At 45.7% G+C, this 24,481-nt stretch overlaps 1 protein-coding gene and 1 non-coding gene across 2 annotated transcripts; both read right to left on the bottom strand.

Moving 5' to 3' along the window:
- Positions 1-1,460: 1,460 nt before the first annotated feature.
- RS1 (retinoschisin 1) lies at positions 1,461-22,262 on the bottom strand. Its single transcript, XM_036439591.1, has 6 exons — positions 22,168-22,262; positions 16,866-16,891; positions 15,974-16,079; positions 6,379-6,520; positions 3,544-3,739; positions 1,461-1,654 (listed from the first exon to the last, which is right to left on the bottom strand). The coding sequence occupies exons 1-6, from the start codon at positions 22,217-22,219 to the stop codon at positions 1,502-1,504; spliced, it is 675 nt and encodes a 224-aa protein (XP_036295484.1). The 5' UTR covers positions 22,220-22,262; the 3' UTR covers positions 1,461-1,501.
- Positions 22,263-24,111: 1,849 nt separating this feature from the next.
- Positions 24,112-24,184, bottom strand: TRNAV-UAC. Its single transcript has one exon. It is a non-coding gene; the product is annotated as a tRNA-Val (tRNA).
- Positions 24,185-24,481: the final 297 nt, after the last annotated feature.

The following is a 24,481-nucleotide window of genomic DNA, read 5'->3' on the forward strand; positions in this document are numbered from 1 at the left end:
AGCCCAAGGATACCAGGGAAGAGACTGGGGGTTTTAGGAGGCTGCTCACTCACAGAGAAGGTTAGTGTGAGTCCAGCACTCAGCCTGGTGTTGGAAAACAGTAACTTGGAGCCCTAATCAATTTGGCTCAGTGGATAGAGCATCGGCCTGTGGACTGAAGGGTCCCAAGTTCAATTCCGGTCAAGGGCATGTACCTTGGTTGTGGGCACATCCCCTGTAGGGGGTGTGCAGGAGGCAGCTGATCAATGTTTCTCTCTCATTGATGTTTCTCTCTATCCCTCTCTTGCACTCTGTAAAAAACACACTAAAATTAAAAAAAACAACAACAAAAATAGTAACTTGGAGAAATGAGCTGCTAGCAAAGGGTGTACTGCATCAAGGCCAGGTTAGATTCCCCAGTCTTGTTAAAGGGCCCCATTCTCTGATCCCACCCCCTCTCATCTCCTCCTTCAAATCTTCTCCTGCCCACCTGCCACGTCATCATTAGCTGCAGTCAGGAACAGGAAGGCTTGCGTTGCAAGGCAAGGGGGCAGAAGTTGGAAGGTGGGCTCACCAAGGGTGTAGCCACAGCCCCATCCTTAGGACATAGGTTCTGACTGCTTCCTACAGAGGTAATGGGCTCAGCTAATGGGCCTCCTCCCCGTAGCCAGTGATAGCTCCTGGGCCAACTGTTTTCAAAGCAGGAAGCTTGTTGGAAACAGCAGCCCTAGATAGAGGAATTCTGATGTGTTCTGGTCATTTGGGGTCCCTAAATACTTCCATGTGCAGCCTGAATGGGTTGTATATAATGGGACCTCTGGAAACAACCCCCCCCCCCCCCGGCAATCCCGGTGGACATGGCGTAAAAGCAGCTGAAGCCTGGGCCCTTCGGTCGTGTATGGCTCTCAGGAAACTGGGGCACGGGCTCACACCCACTGGGCTCATCTGCACCGCCCGGTCACCCCGAAACCTTTCATTCTGTCCCCTGGGCTCTCCAGTCCTCAATGGTCACGATTTAATAAAAACTCGAGAGGAAGCGCACGCTTGCTCCTCCTTTACATGAAAAGCCAGGCTTTGTGAAACATGATGTTCCTGTTTGGAATCAAGCAAAAGAAATTGCAAATGATCAGGGCTGCTCTGTGTTCCCTTGGGACTCCACCTTTCCCAGTGTTGCTGCGACAAAACAAAACAAAACAAACAAACAAAAAAAGCAGCATCCAATTACCCCTGCTACTCAGGCTCTTGTATGAAAATTGTTTTCAGAGACATTTTCTTTGTTCTTATTTTCTTTGGCCCTGAGTGGGGAATAGGTTTATTATGGTGTGTGTTTTTTTCTCATTCAAATTGGAAACTATATCTTAAAAACTGGAAAGCAAGAAACATTCTCTACCCAGCTCTGCATCAAAAAAGAGCTTGTAAAATGTCCCTCGCTTGTCACAGGGGGGTGAGGGTCTCTGTGGTCCACTCTGTGCCTCCCCATCTCTTCCCCCCATCCCCCCTGCAGGTGCCCAGCTTGCAGGTGTCAGGCACATTTTCGGGCACACTCCAGCAGCTCCATCCGGATGGCGATGCGGACGTGCCAGCCCAGCGGGATCAGCCGGATGAAGCGGGAAACGATGGGTGGCCGCAGCAGGTTCTGGACTGTGGAAGATCTGTCTGAGTTCCCATAGAAGATCTAAAGAAAGGGGTGGGAAAAGGAAGACTGGTTCTTGTCTGGAGCTGGCCCCAATGTTTACCTGGAAAATCTCAGAAAAGTGCTCCATGTAGAGAGAATTTTCAGGTGCCCCCACAAAATCTGATCTTGACTGGTTGTTAGCACCTATACGCTCCAGACCTCTCTGAGGCTGGAGACAGCTAGAACTGCGCTGTCCAGGATGGTAGCCAGAGCTACATGTGGCTAGTTAAATGCAAAGGACTTCAAATTAGATAGCAATGCACTTCATCAATCACAGCTCTCCATGGCCGATGTGGTTGGCGGTGGTCATATTGGGCAGTGAAGTTCTAGAAGTCTCCAGATATACTGGACATTTCCATCATCACACAGAGTTTGTTTGGATGGCGCTTATTTTAAAAATCGCCTCTTGATTTTGCATTTTAATTCTCTGTGTTTTGACAAGAATTTTGAAAAGATGTTCTCTTCTAATTTTGAACATCACACAAGAGGAATGTTGCCAAGTTCCAAAGGTGTCCAACGTGGGGCTCAAGTAAAAACCTGTGAGCTGGCTCTGCAGTCCTGAGCCATGAGCTAAACTTAATGGTAAGTCTCAACATCAATACAAAGAGCAAAGACTTTCTACACTCGGGAATGTTTCTTAAAAGAAAAAAACAAACTAGAGGGAAGGTTTGCAAGGAGGAGGGCAGGGCCAGAGAACAGAGATAAAGGGTTTGTTTTGTGGTTCTCAGGATATAACATGGCATGATGCAGTGGGTGAAGCATAAAAGGTGAGGTGGATGTTTGGCTGTATTTCCAAAGAAATCATTGCTTTCAATCTTCCCAGAGTCATAGTGTTCTGCCCGACATCACCAGAACATTTCATTCCCTTCAAAAAGAGCCTTCTATGCCATGATCTTACCTTTCTTCTTAATAATAATGCCCCCCCATCCCCTTCTCTCCCCTATTTGTGCCCTTGAACCTATTCAAGGCAGCAGCCAGTGAAGAGGGAGGATGGAACAGGCTCTTCCAGATGGCACAAGTGCCCAACAGGCAATTTGCAAAGAACCTCAAGGCCTTCAGAAGCACAGAGCTTGAAAAGAATTCCCATATCTCTTTGAAAAGCCAATAAGAACAAAAATGGGACAAAATGTCCAAGTATCAAGCTGATTTTACCTATTGTTCAAACTCCTTAAAATCTCAACCCATGCATGTTCTTGCTATACAAATTGGCATCAGAGAGTACAAAGCCGCCTGATTTTCAGCTGCACTTAATTTGGTTAAATGTCCAAATCAACTGGGGGAAGTCCTCACAGGCGAAAGGACAGTTAATATTTCCAAATAGCTAGTAAATTTTTAGTTCATCATAAATATACGTTATATATCTATATATAGATAGATATAGGTAGAGAGAGAATTGTGTTCAGTCTATGATGAACAGAGTTGGGTCTTGTTGCTCAGTGGTTAGTGGCATATAAAAGTTTAAGGGACTCTGTGTCTGCTCTGCTGGAGTCGTATCTAACATTTCTGTAGTTTAGTGGCTAATTTGCTGGGTTGTCCAGAACTTTCAATCAGTAGTAAGGAGGAGCCATATCTACATCAATGGACCAGAACCTACCTGCATCAGTAATGGATCATGTCAGACCTATGCAGCAAAGTGTTCAATGATCCAATGAGTTTGGAATAGTCCAGAGAGTTGGGTTTGATTATTCAAGCAACTATAGGCTGATATGAGGATTCAGACAAAGATTTCTTCTGCATGCAAGAATGCACTAATTTGCAGACAAACTGGGATATAACAAGAAAGACACCTGCTTGGGGTTAGTGCTCTGACAGAGGGCGGTGACAGGGATATAGCAAAGAAGAGAGTCCCAGAGTGTGAGCTAAGGTGATTTGGGGTAGGCCTGACTTACCCGGTTGTTTCCGGTCTGGTCCTTATAGTAAATCCAATTCAGGCTCTCATCGGTCCTGTACTGCACACTGTATTTGGTCATCCACTCATCGATGTCACAACGACCCTGGGTGAGGATCCCTGAAATCACCTTGACCTCCTTCAGATCGATCTGTAACCACTGGCTGCTGTCCTGGAACTTGGAGAGCCAGGCACACCTGCCAGGGACACAGAATCAGCAGGAGCTTTCCCTGAGAGGCCTCCAAAGAGCCTGAGAATGCTGACTTTTGAGGGGATGCCAGCACCCAAAGAGCCCCCCTCTCCCGCTAAGCTTGGGTTGAGCTACAATCTGTGAAGTACCCAGAGGCTTGTCTCCAAGACGTGCCCAGCCTCTGTGACATCCTTTCTCCCTGCATCCCTACCACCCAAGTGAAAATTGTCAGATTCAACTAATTTGTCAAAGAAATGCCTTCGGATGGAGCTGAAATTACCTTTGGGGCGTGGTTGAACGTGTCTTTCTTCAATGCATGGTTATTGCACCGACCAGCCCCCTTCACTTTTCATTAGTCTCTCCTGATGTTTCTTTCACCAGGAATCTTTTGTTTTTCTTTAATATCACCCATCACTCTCTTCATACATATCTGCACCTCCTTCATGTGCTGTCAAGCGTGGCTTTCAGGGAGTGTCTACCGTGTGGGGAACAGTGAGATGAGGGGCACTGGGCGGGCTTTTTGACAGTTACAAGCTAACCAACCTTGAGGAACTGATTTGTTTTTTTAGCTTTATCCCTCCTAAATTGTGGAAACCTGTAGCTCCCCCGCTTTTTACTGCGTATTAATTAGCTTCTCAGAACTCAGTCCTTGGTTGCTTTCTCTTCTAATTCCAGACTTGCTCCTCAGGTGGCTCTGACTTGCTACTTCCAGCCCAAACCTTTTCTAAATTCCGAATCCTGAGAATCAATCGCTAGCTAGTCAAACTCTCCCGGATGCCAGAGCATCTCAAATGAAACAAGTTCAAAAGTGAGTTATGAGCTGGGACCGGTTTGGCTCAATGGATAGAGCGTCGGCTTGGGGACTGAAAGGTCCCAGGTTCGATTCCGGTCAAGGGCATGTACCTTGGTTGCGGGCATATCCCCGGTAGGGGGTGTGCAAGAGGCAGCTGATCGATGACTCTCTCTCATCGATGTTTCTAACTATCTCTCTCCCTTCCTCTCTGTACAAAATCAATAAAATATATTTAAAAAAGTGAGTTATGAATTATCCTCACCCAAACCCCTCCTTCAATGCTACATATCTCTCTGAATGCAACCCCTGTCTTTCTAGGTCTTCATGCCAGCAACCTGAGAGCCATCCTTGACCCTTTCCTCTCTGTCACCTCAAACAGCCAATCCATCTATCGGCTCCATCTCCAAGTGTTTGTCAGTCATTTACTTCTCTCCATTTCACTGCCACCACACTAGCCCTCAATTGTTGCCTGGACTGCCACCATAGCTTCGTTAGTCTCCTTGGATTACCCTTGTTCTCAAACTACACAGCTCTCCCCACAAGAGCCAGAATATTTTTTCTTTTCTTTTTTAAAAAAAATATATGTATTGATTTCAGAGAGGAAGGAAGATGGAAAGATAGAAACATCAATGATAAGAGAGAATCATTGATCGGCCACCTCCCACACTGGAGATCAAGCCTGCAATCCAGGCATGTGCCCTGACCAGGAATTGAACCATGACCTCCTGGTTCATAGTTCAATGCTCAACCACTGAGCCACACCAGCTCGGCAGAAGATTTTTTTCTTAACACAAATTTGATTGTAATACTCCTCAACTTCAAATTTCTCTGAGTCTGCTAATTGTCTCCCAATAGCCTCTTCCCATCCCCCTTTGGTAATAGAACCCCTGAGTTTTATCTGGGCAAATGGCCACCAAACAAAGTTCACATTTCTTCAGACTAAATTTTGGTCAATGGGATATGGGCAGAAGTGGCCAATAAGGTTGTCTGAATCCTTAAAGGAAAAGTGTGAGTGCTCTGTTCTCCTTTTCTCTCTGTTGACTAGAATGTGGAAGTGACAGTGGAAGCTAGAGGAGCTAAATTCCAAGATGGGAAGCTTCATGTTAAGGATGATAGAACAACAAGGTAGAAAGAATCTGGACCCCTGCCAGCACCCAGCTGCCATAAGAACCCTAGACCGCCTGATGAAACTTTTAGATGAACAGGAGACACACCTCCACACTAAGTCTCTGTACTTTGGGCTTCTTTGTTACAGCAGCACAAACCTACATTCTAACTAATGCACATTCAGGATCCTCCCACTATCCCTAAAGTGAAAACTACACTCTTTAGCATGACTTAAAAGGACCTGTGTGATCTGATTTCTGTCTGCCTCTCCAACTTTGCCTTGCCTGTGCTCTGACCTTGCTGGCCTTCTTTGCGGGCCCTATCCATGCCCTTAAGTGGTCTTTACTGATGGCCTTTACACCTGCTGTATCCTATGCCCACCCCTTCACCTGGCCAACTATAAGTCACAGGTTAAATATATTTCCCTTAGAGAGCTCTTCCCTGGTGCTTCAAATGGACCAGGTGTTTCTCCTCTGTCTCCTCCATGGCACTCATCACACTTACTAAGTGATCACTTGTGTGATTATGTGCTTAGAATCCTTCTCCCCCTCTAAATTGTGTGCTTCGTAAAGGCCAGGACCTCATCCACCTTGCTCGGTGCTCTAACCACAGTCCTTGGCACATGGAAGGCATTCAACCAATATTTACTGAATAACTCAATGCATTTTGTTTCACTCATTTATTACAGAGACCTACTTTTTCAAATCACATTAAAAAAAGTCAGCTGAGCTGCCAGCCCTGCTTACCCAAAGCCTTGACTGTTGAGCCGGGCCCTGTTGGCAGTCCACGACGAATACCAACCCATGTACTGCTCCGGGTTGGAGCAGGTGATCTGGTCTGGTGTAACCTCCCCTGACTCGAAACCCAGGGGTTTATGGTAGGGGCATTCTGGGAAAGGAAAAACAATGCACATCAAAACACTCAGATTGCATCACAATACTCACCAAACACAATAGACCGAAATGACAAATCAAACCATCCCGTCTGAAGATGAAGTAAAGGAATTGCTACAGAGATTCGGGACATTCATAAAAGCATGGCAGTAGTTGGGGGTAGTTTTGAGAAATAGTCCACCTCCTTCACAAACAGACCTAAAAATCAAGAGGTTTGCAGCGAAATGTCATACTTAAATGCCATACTCTTTGTTTTCCTCATTAATACATCAGCCATCCTGTATGATGACATCAGGGTCCCTAATTGTCCTTGGACAGCATGTGGTGGCAATTATAAGGAAAAAAAGCAATGGTGAGAGGCAGGAAGGCAATTATATATTGAGACTGAGTTCCTCCTTGTAAATTGAAGTTGTCTCACTAGTCTAATGGGGGTGGGGGGTGAAATGTGTTTGAGTGACTTTCGAATAAAGAACAGTAGGAAGGAACTGCTTTTCTCAAATAAGAATAGCCAAAGCTCGTTCTTATGTTAATTACCTGCTGCTTCTCATGTATTTCCTCTCACATTTAGTGTTGGTTTACCTGGTCAGAGATTGCCAATTGCCATCCAAGTATCCATTCTCCCCTTCTTTTTCACTAAAGAACCCTAATTTTGTTGGGGACAGCAATGTAGCCAGCTACAAAAACAATCTTTCCTAGACTTTCTTCCAGTTAGAAGTCATGTGATATAATTTCTGACCAGTGAGATATAAAAGAATGTTTGCTGGGGATTTCTGGTCAGGTTTTGCTTGCCCCTTCTTTCTAACTGTTGCCTAGAAGCAAGACTTAATGGCTGGTGCACCATGGGGATAAGGCCAAGGGAATGGCAGAGACCTCAGCCCTGATATCCTTAAGCAAAACCCTACCCCTAGTCTTTTTACCATGTCAGTCAAAACAAAGCTAACTCAATAACCCACTATTTAGGTGGCCTCTTATTTATAACCAAACCTAGTTTCTACTGAATTCCTATCTATCTATCTATCTATCTATCTATCTATCTATCTATCTATCTATCAAAGAGAGGTAATATGCAAATTGACTGTCACTCAAACACACAAGATGGCTGCCACAAGATGGCCAGCAGTTGTCTGGACAGTTGGGAGCAATCAGGCCAGCAGGGGAGGGCAGTTGGGAGGGACCAGGCCTGCAGGGGAGGACAGTTAGGGGTGACCAGGCCAGCAGGGGAGGGCAGTTAGGGGCAATCGGGCTGGCAAGGGAGCAGTTAGGTGTTGATCAGGCTGGCAGGGGAGTAGTTAGGGGGTGATCAGGCTGGCAGGCAGAAGCAGTTAGGGGCAATCAGGCAGGCAGGCAGGCAGGTGAGCGGTTGGGAGCCAGCAGTCCTGGATTGTGAGAGGATGTCTGACTGCGATCCCTCAAGGGTCCCAGATTGGAGATGGTGCAGACTGGGCTGAGGGACACACCCGCCCCACACACAAATTTCATGCACCGGACCTCTAGTATATATAAAAGGCTAATTGACCTTCCAACTGGCTGGTAGGTATGACATACACTGGACACCAGGGGCAGATGCTCAACACAAGAGCTGCTGAGCTGTGGTGACTTGGCAGCGGTGGTTCTTGGGTGATGCACCTGGAACCAGAGAGGAGGGAGCCTGATTCCTCACAGGGCCCTGCAATTCCACCTTTGGCTATTGGTTATGTTGTTGCTGGGACACTGTCAGCCCCAAATCTGGTTTACTGCACACTTGCGTTTGTGTTCCACACCCTGTACAACAACTTTGCAGAGTGCCCTCTCACACTCTGGGAACCCTTGGGGGATATTGGAGAGCTGGTTTCAGCCCGATCTCCACAGGCCAGGCCAAGAGACCCCAACTCCGGAGGGACTCCCGCTCACTCTGCAGATGCCCTTTGAGCCCTGGTGCTGCCCCAGATGTGGCAGGCCGGGGAGAGACCGCAGGAGATTGGCTCCAAGATGTGTCCAGCCTGTCTCGCACAATCCCGCCCCACAGACCACCTTCTAATTAATTTCCTTTCAATGTGTAGGAATCCATGCACCAGGTCACTAGTAGGAAATAAATCAGCTTATGCAAATACATTCTCCTAGTTTTCTGATTGTGAGTGATAAACTTCAAGTAAGGTAAATCAGATTATTTTTTTCATGTGTAAGTTTGGGTTTATGTTGAAGAGCTGAATATATTTACTGGGGGGGGTATCATCACCTTACACAGTAAAATGAGAGCAAGTTCTTTCTAGAGCACATGTGTCAAACACAAGGCCCTCGGGCCAAATCCGTCCCGCCAGGCCTTGCAATGTGGCCCGCACCGCGCTGTCATCACTGCACTCCGCTGCATTTCCATCACAATGACAGTTTATGACTGTTCAGTAAACCATTCGGCCCGAGATTTAGGCTGGATTTTAGACTTTGGCCCCTTCTCTGATTGAGTTCGACACCCCTATTCTAGAGAATCCTTTTCAGAAGTCAGTGAAACTGAATGAAGCATAAAAAAGCTTCAGACCCCCTGGGGTTAGGGTGGTGGTGGTGGGTAAGACCCTTTCTACCCAATGCACCAAAAAAATAGGTCCAACTCCCACCAGTAGCTGCAACTCAGTGGGACTGGGGGTGAAGGTATAGCATTTGTAGTTGATCAAGAACACAAGGCTTCAGGGGCCTATTAAAATGTCAATTCCTGGGAGAGGAAACAGGAACACTTTATGAGCTACACACACATACCTTGTGTGGTCAAATCATCAAGGGAGCTTCTTAAGAATGCCGTTTCCAGGATTTCACTCCCAGAGTGGCCAATTTTGAACAAGCACACTATCAAAGTGCACTATGGAAGCCTTAGCCTACCACGGAAGGCATTTTGTTGGCTGGTGGATTCATGGGCCTAGTGCCCATGGCTTTGAGGGCTCCTCCACCTCCTCTACCCGCCTCCGACCTGGAAGACAAACTGGGGCCACCAGATAGAGGGACAAGGCTCCAGTGTCAGAAAGCTGGCTTTCAGTTGGGCCTTGGTGATTACTTAAATTCTAACTGTGGCTATCTCTAACTCTCCTGTATCCAGAACCTTCCTTTTCTTACTTCAGGGCCACCAACTTGGAGGGAGGGAGGGAGCAGAGGGGAAGAAAAAGCCATTGCCACCTCTCCAAGAACTTTATTCTTAGCATTTCAATTTTTCTCTGTTTCCCCTCATATCTCCTGCCATTTCTTCCCAATTACCCATCTAACAGTTAAGAGTGTGGGCTGTAGACATGCAGGGACCGGGCCAGGAGCAATAGCCTTGGAGGCCTGTGAAGACTTGTCCAGACATGGATCTTGCCCACACTCTCCAGGAGAAGTGATGATCTCACCATTCCCATGGTTTCAGCAGGCATGTGGGAGCCAAAGCCTGACTCCCAGGCCCTAGGAGTATTTTCCAGGCGAATAGTTCCATCTGTGTGACCCAAAGATATTTCATAGCCAAAACTGAGCCCTTCAGCATGCAAGCCTCAAGCCTGCCTCCATCCGGTGCTCCTTTCTCAAGCTTTGGTGCCTCCAACTACCCAGCTGTTACACAGAAACTGGGTGGTTTGGCCCAGGGCACAGAGCAGAGACTCTCTGATGGGTTTCACCTGCGATTCACCTGGGGAGTTGCAGAAGTGCTGGTGTTTAGGCCAGACCCCCCAGAGAGTCTGATGTCATTGGTCTGGGGAAGGACCTGGGCATGGGGTAAAGTTACAGGTCATTGTAATGGGCAGCCAAAGTCAAGATTGCTGGGTTAGAGCCAATGCAACCTGGAATTGAATCCTACTCTCCCTCTGTGAGGTAGGCAAGCTGCTTAATGTCTCTGCTTCAGATTCCTTGTCTATGAAAGGAACACAACAGTAGAACCAGCCTCCACAAAGTTGCTGTGGGGTTATGTGAAATAACATTTGTAAAGTATAAAGCCCATAGTGCCAGGTCAAAAAGCAGCAGCTCATATTGGTAGGATAGGGTGAAATGGTGAGAATATAGTCATGTCTTCTTGAGTTTGGCTTGTTTGTTTTTCTGATGAAGAGTCTCTAGGGAAGAAATCTAACATCCACCCTATAGCCCACGCTGTCCTGCTCCCATCATCTCTAAGAAAGAGGCCAGCTTCATGTTTCCAAAGGTTTGGGCTCTCCTTGCCCCAGGATGGAATAAGCAATGTGCACATCTGTGTGTGTGTGTGTGTGTGTGTGTGTGTGTGTGTGTGTGACTTGAGAAAGAAGCCTGTTGGCAACATAGCAACTCCCAGGCTTGTAGATTTGGAAGGTGTGGGCCTCAAAAGGAATCAGCTGCTTTTCCCAGAGGAGGAGATGCTAGGGGCTCTGGGCTTTGACTCTTGCTAAGTTGGGGTGGGGAAAGGAGGAGGGGGCTCATGGTAAGGGCCTGAGCTTAGCCGGGAAATGGTGCCTCTGATGAGGCTGGACCAGGGATGGGGCCCGAGAGCCCTGAGCTCTGGACACCTTCAGGAAACTTGGAAAGGTCCCCAGGACTGAGTTTGGTTCAGAGAGGAAGCTGTTGACCTTGGAGTGGGGCTGTAGACTGGGCAGAGAGCCTACTACGTAGCCTGGACCCAGGCCCTGCGCCAGGCAGCCCTTGCAAGCTTGTGGTATGGGTTCATGTAGTCCAAAAGGGAGAGAAAGGACCTTCTACAATCCTTTCTTTAGACTGTTCACAGGCCATGACAAGAGGGGACTCAAACTAGGATTATCTGAACTTGATAAAATAGAACTGTAACATGCCTTGTGCTCTCTGTGCTGTGGAGTGAACTGTAGTACAGTTTCTTTATTATTTTTCCTGACTCCTTTTCTCTCCTCCTCCTTCCATAGTCCTGGCTGAGCTGCCTTCAGGTCCTCATGCAGGCCTGCCTATGACATTCCTGCCCCTCTTTTCTCCCTTTACCTCTACTCATCCTTCAGATCTCTGCCCATCCTGAGCTGGTTAAAGGATTCCAGTACTCCCAGGCACTCTACACCTGTCACTTGTCCCACTTCCTGTGATTATTTAATCAGCAGCAGCCCAGTCAGTCTTTCTCACCATTCCATCCTCTGAGCCCTGCAGAATATCTATGCAGTACCTACACGTGTAGGTACTGCATAGATATTGATCAGATGGATAGATGAAGGATGGATGGATAAAGAAACATCATCACCTCCCTCTTGGGTGGCCACTGGGGATAAGCAGAGAAAATTGCAGAAACAGGAAGCAGTGAACTCAGGGAGAAAGTAGAAATTAACTGACCCAGAGATGTCCCACTGGCCTTTGTCTATACTCATTTTACTCTTAAGGAGAAACCCAAATCGTTTGTGGCACAAGTGGCTCTTGTGAGCACTGATGTGATACTTAGATGGATAAAGGCATAGTCACATTGTGCTGCTGATCCAGACTATGGATATTTAACATACTAGCTTTTCTTATTTAGTAGATAATTGCTCAATCTGTAGGCATTCAGGCCAGACATGCTTATAAAAGATGTTAACCTAAAGGGACGCAAAGAGAGTAGAGGGACATTCTTGTCAAGAAAGATGTGAATATTATTATTATTTTTTTTTGAATCATTATTTTTTTTAATTTTTTTTTTAATCAATCTTTATTGTTCATATTATTACACAGGTTCCTCGTTTCTTCCCCCCTCCACCAGGTTCCCACCCCACCCTCTGCCCCCTCATCCTCATCCATTGGTGCACAGTTTAAGATGTGAATATTATTATGCATGGGCATTAGACTTGAATATTTATGACAATGTAGTAGAATATAAAATAATATTTACAGAAGAATAGAATATAAATTTGAATATCATGTAGAATCTGGATCTGGAATACAAGTAAAGCATTGAGCCATTGGATTTCTTATACTCTAATACCTTCCCTACCCTATTCTTCCATCTCAGAGGGCCCAGGTAATCTTGACTCAACGGTGGAAATGACAGACCTTTGAGTGTTTTTAGTAGTGTTAAGATGAAGATTAGGAGGCCACAACGCACCTACCCTTCTGCTCTATGGGTGGGAGCCCTGGGCAGTAAGAACCAGTGTGCACCTGGAAGCTCCTTTTTGGCAGCTATGAGTGACCTTCCTGTCCTCCTGTGCTTTCTAGGCTTTTCTTCCTCCCTAAATCAGAGTAGGCAGAAAGCCTTGAATCATACAGGCCAAGGGCACCAATCATTACCGAAGTTCTAATAGGGATCTGAGGCACTGTGGGCAAGTCACTTCTGGAAGCTTATAGTCCTGCTGCCTTGAATCAGATCTTTCCTGGAAAAGCTAATTAACACCCATGAATCAACCATTTAACACCAAGGTTGTGTGAGTGTTTTTTTTTTTTTTTCTTGGAAATATCTGTGTTGTTATAAAAATAAAAGAAAACAAGCAAAAACAATGGGGAAAGAATTTGTGATTTTAGAACCTCCGGTTCCTGACTGTGTAGGGGAGATAGCTTTGGGGCCCCAATTGTCTTCACATTCCTCCAACACAAGGCCCTTTCACAGTTGATTAGGTCAATGAACCCAATCTGCATAAAAAATCTCTTTTCAATTTCTTAGAAAGAACTTCCTTGGAATGGAATGCCTGTAGCCTCCTGTCTCTAGTGAAGAGAACATTTGTTTTCACTACATGGTAAACTCCTCCAGGGTGGAGACAATGCCTTCATTTTTGTCTCCCCATCAGTATCTGGCACATAATAGGCACGTGACAAAAGGGGGCGGATTATTAATGAGGGTGCATCAATATTGACTGGGAAGATCACACCAACACATAATGGCTACAGGAGCTCCGGTCCAGTGGGAGAAGCCCACTGAACTCAACAGCACATAATGCTTTGCTCCCTATAGGGACCCCACTGTTCCCTTGTACGACTTAGTAAATAGGAAAACGGTGGCAGTAAAAGCCATTGTAGACTCGCTCCTTCTCTCCCCCACAATTTTCTATTTTAATGCAAATTTAATGAAATAATGAAGAGAAGCTCACAGGCATACACACAAACCTGTCTCTCCCGGAGCTATTATTAGGCGATTATGTAAAGCGGATGACGAGACAGGCGCTCTGTAACCCTGGAGAGGGGTGGCAAGGACAGTTTCATACCAAAGAGGCTCTGAGCCTAGAAAGGACTGAGGATGGCAAATATTTGCTGGCCTCCTGCGCCTCTGAAAGCCAGAGCGTGAGCTCTTAGAAGGCAGGAAGAAAAGGAGCACCAATTCGCCAAGTACAGCACGAGGTGCTTTCATGCCTCATCCGAGTTATTCCTCATAACAACTTCTTCGAGCAGGGATCCACAAACTGTGGCCCTCGGGCCAAATATTGTGCACTGCCTGTTGTGTAAATAAAGTTTTATTGGCACACAGCCATGCACATGCATTGACATGTTGTCTATGGATTCTTTATGAGCAACAATGGTAGAATTGAGGAGTCAAGAAAGCATGACCCACAAAGCCGTAAATACTTATTGTCTAGTCCTTTATAGACAAAGTTTGCTGGCCCTTGCCTTAGAGGAAGATAGGCATTCACATTCGTCAGGAAAGGTCATGTTATGCTGCAGAACAAACCATCCAGAGATTTTAGAGGGTTAATTCAACAAAGATTTATTTCTCACTCAGGTGACTGAGCCATTGTGGGTGGGCACCCAGGCTGAGGGAAAAGCCATTTTCTTAAGCAGGAAATGGAGAGCTGGAGAGCTGAAGACCAGCAGCCCTTAAATGCCTCACTTTGGAAGGACACTATTCACTTGGGTGGGAAGTGCTAATATGAAGCCACTGATTGTGGTGGAGAGGGGGCTGGGGGCTGGAATGTGGGGAAGTACATGGCTGTTTGTTGAGCAATGGCTAACCAGGCACAGTAGCATTGATACCATTGTAATTAACTAGTTATTAATAACTAGCGGCCCAGTGCATGACATTCACGCACTGGGAAGGGGGAGGGTTCCTCAGCCCAGCCTGTGCCCTCTTGCAATCTGGGACACCCCCCCAGGGGTCCTTAGCACTGCCACAACAGTGAGAGAGACTCCTGCCACCACCACTGCACTTGCCAGCTGTGAGGCCGGCTTCTGGCTGAGCAGTGCTCCCCCTGTGGGAGTGCACTGATGACCAGGGGGCAGCTCCTGCATTGAGCGTATGTCCTCTGGTGGTCAGTGTGCATCATAGAAATGATCATTCTGCTGTTCAGTCAATTTGCATATTAGCCTTTTATTATATAGGACTAGAGGCCCAGTGCATGAAAATTCATGCATTGGAGGGGATCCCTTAGCCAGGTATGCCCCCCTCTCATAGTCTGGGAGCCCTCAGGAGATGTCCTAAGCTGCAGTCTGGCCTCCCTCTCTGGAAGTCAATCCAGGTAATCAGGGGAAGGCACCACCCCCATCACCCTGCAGCTGCTACTGTCTCTGGCTTCCCTCTTTGGGATGTTCCCCAATCAGGGGAAGTTCACCCTGCTGCTGCTGCCACTGCCAGCTGCCCTCATTGGCCCTTGCAGCCACTGCAGCTTTGTTCAGAAGGACATCTGGAAGATTCCCGGTCTATCTGGTCTATTTAGCATATTACCCTTTTATTAGTATAGATAGGAAAGGAGCAAAGGGAAGGCCAGATATTATAGCCATATCATTTGGGCAGCTTCACCAGGAAGCTGCAACTTTACACTCCCCAAGAGTCCAACAAAGAGAAGACACCCCAGCTAAGCTTCTTCTGTGACTGGACTAAGGGAAATGGGACTTTGAAAAGGGGTATAATTCCATGGAGATCAAGTTTCCTACCACATCTCATCCTCCCATGGGGACCTCTAGAAATGCTCCCTCCAGCAGTCCCCCAAGAATCCCACTCCCACTAGCAACAGGAGAAGACTAAACCTATTTTCCTCCTGTAGAAGTATTGCCTCCACTTGACAGAATAAGGGCAAAGTGGCAGTCCCAGAGTTCATAAGTCACACAGCCAGGACTCCAACTCTGCTCTTCCTGGCTCAGAAGTCTAAGCTGTTCTCAAAACTCCCTGCCACCTGCCATGAGCTTTTCTTTTTTTAAAATATATTTTATTGAGTTTTACATAGAGGAATGAGAGGGAGAGAGAGTTGGAAACATCAGGGAGAGAGAAACATCCATCAGCTGCCTCCTGCACACTCCCTACTGGGGATGTACCTGCAACCAATGTACACGCCCTTGACTGGAATTGAACCTAGGACCTTTCAGTCCACAGGCCGATGCTCTATCCACTGAGCTACACCGGTTTCGGCAATGAACTTATTTTCAATTAATTATCCATGAATCTCTTTCAAAGGGTCCCATCTTTAACAAGGCCATCAGGTCAGTTTAATGGATCAGTGGCCATGTGGCATTTGCAGCTCAGAGGCCAACTGGAGAAAATCGAGAGTGTGGCATTCAGGGGTTTCATTCCGCTGGATTGAAAGGAGAAGCAGGATGTTCCCAAGGTCAACCCAAGGGTCTGGTGCCCCAAGGAGAGGGGATACTCACTCACCCGGTATGCAGTCTAAGGAGCTGGTGCCGGCAGACCACAGGGTATTGGCATTCCCTTGGCAATCGCACTTGCACACTTTGTGATACCAGGAGTCCTCGCCCTCATCCTGTGGGAAGCCAGAGAGGCAGGGTGTCAGGAAAGTCAGAGTCAAAGGTCACTGTGGTCAGCACTACTGGAAAAGCTGAAGTTCAAAAACAGTGCTCATCATTACTATTGTCTACAGCTGCTTTCGCACTGCAACAGCACAACTGAGTCATTAGTCCAGCCTTAATGCACACAGCTGCCACTCATCTGTGGGTCTAGATCCGTTGTCGGCAAACTGCGGCTCGTGGGCCACATGCGGCTCTTTGACCCCTTGAGTGTGGCTCTTCCACGGCCTGGGTAAGTCTATGTTGAAGAAGTGGCATTAGAAGAAGTGTAAGTTTAAAAAATTGGGCTCTCAAAAGAAATTTCAATCGTACTGTTGACATTTGGCTCTGTTGACTAATGAGTTTGCCTAGATAAACAAGTTTCTGCACTGTTGGTGACCAGTTAATAATCTCACAGACACACTCATGTAAGGTACAACGTTTACCCCATTATAGTTGTCTTCAGGGGTTTGGGGCCACCCAACCCAAGGTCAGGCTCCTTACATGCCCTGGATGTCCCTTTTGGGGACCCAGTTTTAAAAGATACTGGATTCATCATTACACCATCTGAATTAAGATGTGGTTTATTTGCACTCTCTCAATGAAACATGGAACTTGCTCAGATAAAATGTGTTATTGCCACACCAGAAAAAATATCTTTAAAAGGACATTGAAGAAAGTCATAGCTCTATCCATTAGTTTTGGCTAGGAAAAGCTTCACAAACAGTATCCATGTACAACCCAGCCTTCTTACTGTAACATACCTCAGCAGATGATAATCCCAGTGTGGCTGAGCAAGAGGACGAGAGGAAAAATCAAGTTAAAAAAAAGAAAGAAAGAGAAATTCAACAAAATGATACATTACATGGTAAAGTGAAATGAAGTCATATAAAACTGATTGTTTAAAGCACATGTGTCAAACACAAGGCCCGCGGGCCAAATCCGTCCCGCCAGGCCTTGCAATGTGGCCCGCACCGCGCTGTCATCACTGCACTCCGCTGCGTTTCCATCACAATGACAGTTTATGACTGTTCAGTAAACCATTCGGCCCGCGATTTAGGCTGGATTTTAGATTTTGGCCCCTTCTCTGATTGAGTTCGACACCCCTACAGAGCAAGCATGTCAAACTCAAGGCCTGTGGGCAGCAAGTGGCCCATAGTGAATATTTTTGTGGCCCAGCCAATATAATGGTATGTAAGAAACATTTTAATAAAAAATCCATAACTTAATTTTTACAATATCCTGTTATACATAATCTATACTAATAAAAGGGTAATATGCTAATTAGACCGGAAGACCTTCCAGATGTCCTTCCGGACAAAGCCATGGTGACAGGGCTGAAGCAGAGGGAGTTGGGGGCGATCAGGCTAGGAGGGGGAGGGCAGTTGGGTGTGATCAGGCCAGCAGAAAGGGCAGTTGAGGTGAGCAGACTGGCAGTGGGGGGTCAGTTGGGGGTGATCAGGCCAGCAAGGGTGATAGTTGGGGGCAAGCAGGCAGCAGGGGGGACAGTTGGGGGCGATCAGGCTGGCAAGGGGGGGGAAGTTGGGGTGATCAGGCCAGCAGGGGGATGTTGGGGGTGAGTAGCCTGGCAGGCAGAATGCTTAGGGGTATTCAGGCAGATAGGCAGGTGAGCAGTTAGGAGCCAGCGGTACCGGATTGCAAGAGGAACGTCCTACTGCAGTCAGACATTCCCCAAGGGGGTCCCAGATTGGAGAGTGTGTGCAGGCTGGGCTGAGCCCCCCCCCCCCCCATGCATGAATTTCATGCACCGGGCCACTAGGTTTATTTTTTTTGTTTTTGTTTTTTGGGGGCCACTAGTTATTAATAACGAACTACATTCACTAATGACTGATCACTATCATAGTGTTGCATTCATTTCCCTTACAGCCAGGAAATTCAAGGCATAGCTAAATTCACTTTGCAAGCCCAAGAGGAGAAGTATGGATTGGATGCACATAGGAAAGCCTCTGCTAGTCTCTTTGATTGGATTTCACTAAATACAGAGCTTTCCTGCCCATGGAAACAGATGAAGCCGAGGAGAGAGTACAAAATTATGAATGATAAAACTGTAACCACCTTCCAATCTACTTGAAAACAAGAATAAGACACGGGAGAAAAACAGTAGCTTGAAATACTGTCCCTTTTCATGAAGAAGAAAGAAGGAAATGGCTTCTGGTATGAAAATGTGACTATTTTAGGCAACAGACATATCCATGGGTAAATTGGACATCTGTACCTGCTTCACACAGATGAACCTCAGAAACATATGCTATGTGACAGAAAAAAAGACCATATGTCATATGATTGCATTTAGATGAAAGGTCCCGAAGAGGCAAAGCTATAGAGACTGAAAGTGGATCAGTAGTTGGACTAGGGAGTGGCGGGCTGGGTGGAGGGGGTAGTGGAGAATGAGGAGTGACGGCTGAATGTCTAACAGACTTTTTTAGGAGTGATGAGAATGTTCTAAAATTAGATCGCGTGCTCTACAAATCTGTAAATATACTTACTAAAAAACACGGAACTGCACACTTTAAATGGATATGTAAATCACATCGCAAGCAAGCTGCTTAAAAAAAATCTGCTGTCCCTGAGCATTGACACACTAGCAGAGAGGACACCTGTAAGATGAAGCTTGGTCATTTTATTTGTTTGTTTTTATATAATAACCATGAGCAATTAATTGCCTGATAGAATTTACTAAGGAGGGTGTTTTTCAAATCCTTGTTGGCTTTGAATCCAAAGTGTACAATGCAAGAGAACTAGAAGCCTGCTTCAGTTAGAAGACACAAGCAGTGCTTTACTCTGATGATTGGTGCGTTCCCAAGTGAGCTTTCATCTAATGTGGATGGGAGGTCAATCCATTTACCTTATTTCACTGTAGTAAAGAGCCACTGCCACCGTGGAATAGAAACAGTGAAGAGTCAATGAGACAAAGAAGCTTTGTCTTCAGGTTCCCAGTGTGCAATAGAATACATCTTCCCCACGTGCTCTATGTCTTATTCCTCTGTCTGGATTGCAAGCGGATTCAGTGGTCATTTTATACTGTATACTGGCAGTAGAGCTCAGTTGAAGGTGATCAGGCCAGCAAGGGTGATAGTTGGGGGCAAGCAGGCAGCAGGGTGGGGACAGTTGGGGGCGGTCAAGATTTCTCTCTGCCTCCTGGAGCATCCCTCTAGCTCAGGGTAGAGCGCTGGCCATTTTCTGCTGGCTTCTTTCCTTCCATGCTGCATGAGGATGGAGGGCCTTGGTTAGGTGGGTAAGAGAACTTAAACTTCTCAAGCCTACCCACTGGGCCATGTTCCATTCCACCCAGACAGATAAGATTCTCTAACTGTAAATTTCTGGAGCTCCCTAGGCATGCACAAAGATTGGTAGGCAATAGAAGCTTCACAGTAGAACAGGAATGAATGCAGGGTTCTGTGCCTCCTGACAGCATGTCTTTTATTGCAGATATCCCCGACATCTTATATAAGACATAAGCAGTGCTTTACTCTGATGCGGGAATCGAACTGGTAACCTCTTGTACCAACCTATCTTTAAATTAGACCTGCTCATTTGTTGGTACAAGAGGTCACCAGTTGGCTTCCCGCTCAGGGCACATGCCCGGGTTGTGGGCTCGATCCCCAAGTGTGGGGCCAATGCAGGAAGCATTCAATTGATGAGCTTCCTGTCTCATTGATGTTTCTATCTCTCTATAACTTCCCCTTACTCTCTCTCTCTCTAAAAATCAATAAAAATATATTTTTTAAATAGGCTGGTAAACTTTTATAGTATTTCTTCACATTTGGGGGATCACAAAACAGGGTTGTTAGTCTCAGCACGTGTTTGGCCCATAGCAGGTACTCAGGGATGGGTTCCTGAATGAACAGGCAAATGAAAGAATGGATAAACAAATTTTAGTGACAATCACAAAGAGGAATCTGAGATGAGCCCTGTGGATGTCTGAGAACCAGAGGTATTGGGATCTCAGCCTTTAAAGGCTGTTTAGATGTTCTTGCTGAGGAAAGGTCAAAGAGAGAAGGGAAAACAACAAAACCACAAAAGCATCTGAGCCTATTAAGAGTTACTGAGACAGTCCTGGCCTGTGGGTTCAGTTGTTTGGGTATTGGTGCTCCAGGTCAAGGGCACATGCCAGGTTGTGGGATTGATCCCTGGGCGGGGGCATGCAGAAGGCCAATCACACATAACAATCCTTCTCCCTCCTTCCTCCTCTAAAAAAATCAAACTATTATCCTTTAATTTTTAAAAAAATATATTTTATTGATTTTTTACAGAGAGGAGGAGAGAAGGATAGAGAGCTAGAAACGTCGAGGAGAGAGAAACATCGACCAGCTGCCTCTTGCACACCCCCTATCGGGGATGTGCCTGCAACCAATGTACATGCCCTTGACCGGAATCGAACCTGGGACCTTTCAGTCTGCAGACCGACGCTCTACCACTGAGCCAAACTGGTTTCGGCTATCCTTTAATTTAAAAAAAAACAACACAATTTTTATTGATTTCAGAAAGGAAGGTAAAGGGAGAGATAGAAAGAATAATTGATAGGCTGCATGTGAGCCCTACACTAGAGATTGAGCCAGCATCCCGGGCATGTGCCCTGACTGGGCATTGAACTGTGTTCTTCTAGTTCGTAGGTCAATGCTCAACCACTGAGCCACGGCAGCAGGGCAAACTATTATCTTTTTAAAAAATGTTCTTATTGATTTTAGAGAGAGAGGGAGAAACATTGATTGAGTGCCTACCGTCAAACCCGCAAACTGGGTATGGCCCCTGACTGGGAATCCAACTGGCAACCTTTCTATGCACAGGACGATGTTCAACCGAGCCACACCAGCCAGGGCAATGAACTATTCTTTTTTTTTTTTTAAAGTTACTGGGGCATGTTGCAAGGAGAAAAAATCCGACAATTAGTCGGAATGATCTCTACTTAGAATGATCTCTATGTCATTTGCAAAAATGATGTTGGGATTAGATCTTTCCAAGTCTTTCCAAATACTGAAAAAGGTGACTAAATAACAAAAGTTATGTCATTGGGGAATCATGAAAGTGAGTACTCTACCAGTAAAAGGTGAGAGGGTAGAAAGGAGAATGATTGAAACCAGGAACTCTCAGTCAGCTTGTGTGAGTGTTGTCATGTCTGTCAACCAGGTCGTTTACAGAGTGGAGAGGCCTCCTCCTCCCTGCCCTCTTTATTTATCTTCTGTTACCCACGTACATACTCAATGACCATAAAGAAGATACTTTGTTCAGAATTAACTAAAAAAGAAATCCTGAGCTGATGGGCCCTTGTGAGTTGAAAATTTAAAAGTTGAATTGGTTGACATTTTCGATATTTGCCTTTAATTTCTCCTTATTTAAGCATATCACTCCTGCTGGGACCATCTTTAGCCGTTTAAACATAATTTAGTGTATTGAGTCTTTGGGGGTTTCTGACTGTCAGTTGGATTATTCTTTCTATTAGAGTCCAGTGGTACTCAGCATGTTTTACTAATCCATATTTATTTATTTTTATGTTTTAATCTTTATTGTTGAAAGTATTACTTATGTCCCATTGACCTCTTCTACCCCATCCCCTCCCCCCACGTTAATCCATATTTAAACTAGGGTGACCTCACGTCCTGATTTGCCCGGGACAGTCTGGTTTACACCTGTTGTCCCAGCAGAATTATTAATAGCAACCTCTTCTACTCCATTAGCGTCCTGGTTTGGAAGATTAAACTCTACAACCACTCTAACCATGACTCCTAAAAATTTACAAGACCATGTCACACTTTCCTTCTAATTGTTGAATTTGTAGCTATTTTACACAATCTCTGAGACCCTTCCTTCTTTTCTGACCCATTTTAAGCATCCTTTGAACTTCAGAAGGCCAAAAAGCCAGCGACGAGACAGAGAGAACCACATCCACCCAAAGGCAATGTTGTTCATTAATAACACATATGAATTAACATGCTTTGCTCATTAAGAACATTTTAATTATTTAGGTTGCGTTTCTATTAAGCAGCTATATTATTCATTCAATCACATTAAGTGTTTAAGGAATGCTAATGGTTGGCTGGCACCCACCTTCATAGCCAAACAGAAGTAAGAACAAGAAGGCTTCTATCTTGAGTGGCATTCTTCCCTTGTCCTTGGCTGCAGCTCTACCTTATCCAAGTGGAGAGCTTCCCCAGGAGCAGATTAACTTGAGCACCGACCTCATTAAATACCTTATGCCATTTAGTTCTTAGGGCGTGGGCTGAGCCCCAAGTTAACCCACATAGTTACCTGCCTTAACAAGGAAGTCTTAGACAAGAATCTAGTGTCAACTGAGGTCGGTTTAGCAAAAGAAAATATTGTTTTTCTTCTATCTTTAAACGTAAGGGAAGCACTGGAGGGGAATGGAGCCTGGAATCTGAAGACCCAGGTCTTAATTCTTTCTCTGCCATTATCTTCTAGTGGGTGACCTTGAGCAATTTCCCGCCACATAAGCACTAACATTTGCGAGTTCTGTGACAATGACACGGATTTACCTCTTAGAAAGCAACTTGACTTCATGTTCATATCTAGTCACTCGGGGAAATGCCAAAATACATTGCTGGGTTATTTATAATAACAAAAAGTTGGAAACAGTATCCATGGCCAAGGTTAGGGGTTTCAGTGCAACAAGTAGGGTTAAAAGCAGGTTCCCAAGCCAGACGGTGCAAATCCCAGCTCAACCATTTGTTTTGTGACCTTGGCCAAGTTACTTCAGGGCTCTGTGTTTCAACGTTTTGGTCTGTAAGGAAATGATAATGCCTACTTCATGGGGTTAGTTTGAGAATTAAATGGGATTATATGTGTAAGAAGTTCTGGAGATCCTTTTGACAACAGTGTAAATATAATTCACATTACTGAGCTGTATACTTAAAAATGGTGAAGATGGTAAAAAAAAAAAGTTAAAACTTGAAGAGATTGTAATAACAGGGACAATCAGATGTCATACTCTAGTCTAGAGCTAGAAAAGGGTGCAAATTTATGCACTGTATGAGCAACACTATTTGGAAAAAAATGCAGAGAAAAGGACTGCTGTTCCCTTTGCCTTTTTGGTTCCTAATGAATGCTAATGATTCATTAAGAACCAAATGAATGGCCACCACTATCCCATCTCAGCTTCCAGACTCCCAGACACCTTTCCTTCTTTCCTCTTGTCAAAGAAAAAAAAAAGCCAATATTAAAAGATAATGACCCTTCAAAATTAAAGTGTGATGAACTAATAAAGAGGAACAAAAAGGAACTAGAGAAGCATTGTTCAATCATGTTTATTGGGTGTCTACAAGCCTGACATTTATTCTGTACTATATATGGATTCATTAAACAGACGAAGGTCTATTCAACAAACTCCACTGTTGTATTAAAAAGAAAAGGGCTGTGAAGGAGACATATGTAGTACTTTAAACAAGAAAAGAACTGTTGTATTAAATTTTTAAATAGAAAAAGATTGTTTTCCCTACTCTGAATTTAAAGTTTAATAAAAACTTTAAATAATAATAATTTGGTAAACAATAATTATCCAAAACAGAATGATTATTATTAATCCTTAATAAATAATAATTAATAACCCTTCAATTATTGAACAGCAATCAAAGAGCTGGCGTATTGACATATTTTATTTGGAGGGTTTGGGCAGGGAAAGGGCCGCGCTGGGTGGTGTTGCTGCCCGCCAGCTCTAGGTTTCAGGCCGCCCAGAAGTAGCGGAGGGAAGATGGGAGTAGCGTCCTGGGGGGCTGCTGTGTGCCCCGGGACTACAACATCACGGGGTCCCCCCTCTGCTGTTTTTCATTTGTGGCGATGGCGGCCGGGAATGGAGGAGCCGGCTATTTTTCATTACGCTTCTGTGATAAAAGCATTCTAAAAATTAAAACAATAAAATGAAAGTTTGTTTTAAAGGGCGAAAGGAAAGCACTTCGATTTCTTTTCTATGATTTCATGTGAACAACTCAAAGCACTTTAAAAAGTGAAAACGAGAACCGAGGCCGGGGGGCCTCGGGGTGGTTCCACTGGGGCTCGAACCCAGGACCTTCTGCGTGTAAAGCAGACGTGATAACCACTACACTATGGAACCTCCCTGTAACACACGTCCATCGTTCGTTTACTTATAGTCTTCCGTCAGCGCCAGCGTTCCGCTGGAGCCACGCCTCTCCGCCGTAACTCCACCCCCCACCGTGGCCCCGCCCCCTCCGAGAACCCGCGTTCGCGGTGGGCGGGGCGGAGCTCACGCTCCTACGTAGAGACCGCTTGTGAGCTCCACGCGCCAGGTCGCCCTCCCCGCGCCCAGGTGCCCGCCGTCCTCCCTCCCTCCTCCGCTTGGCCGGGGCACAGCCCCTTAGGGCAGCTTCCCTCAGCTGGTGAGGAGCCCGCA

Source organism: Pipistrellus kuhlii, unplaced genomic scaffold, assembly GCF_014108245.1.
Source record: "Pipistrellus kuhlii isolate mPipKuh1 unplaced genomic scaffold, mPipKuh1.p scaffold_m20_p_16, whole genome shotgun sequence".
Classification (NCBI taxonomy): domain Eukaryota; kingdom Metazoa; phylum Chordata; class Mammalia; order Chiroptera; family Vespertilionidae; genus Pipistrellus; species Pipistrellus kuhlii.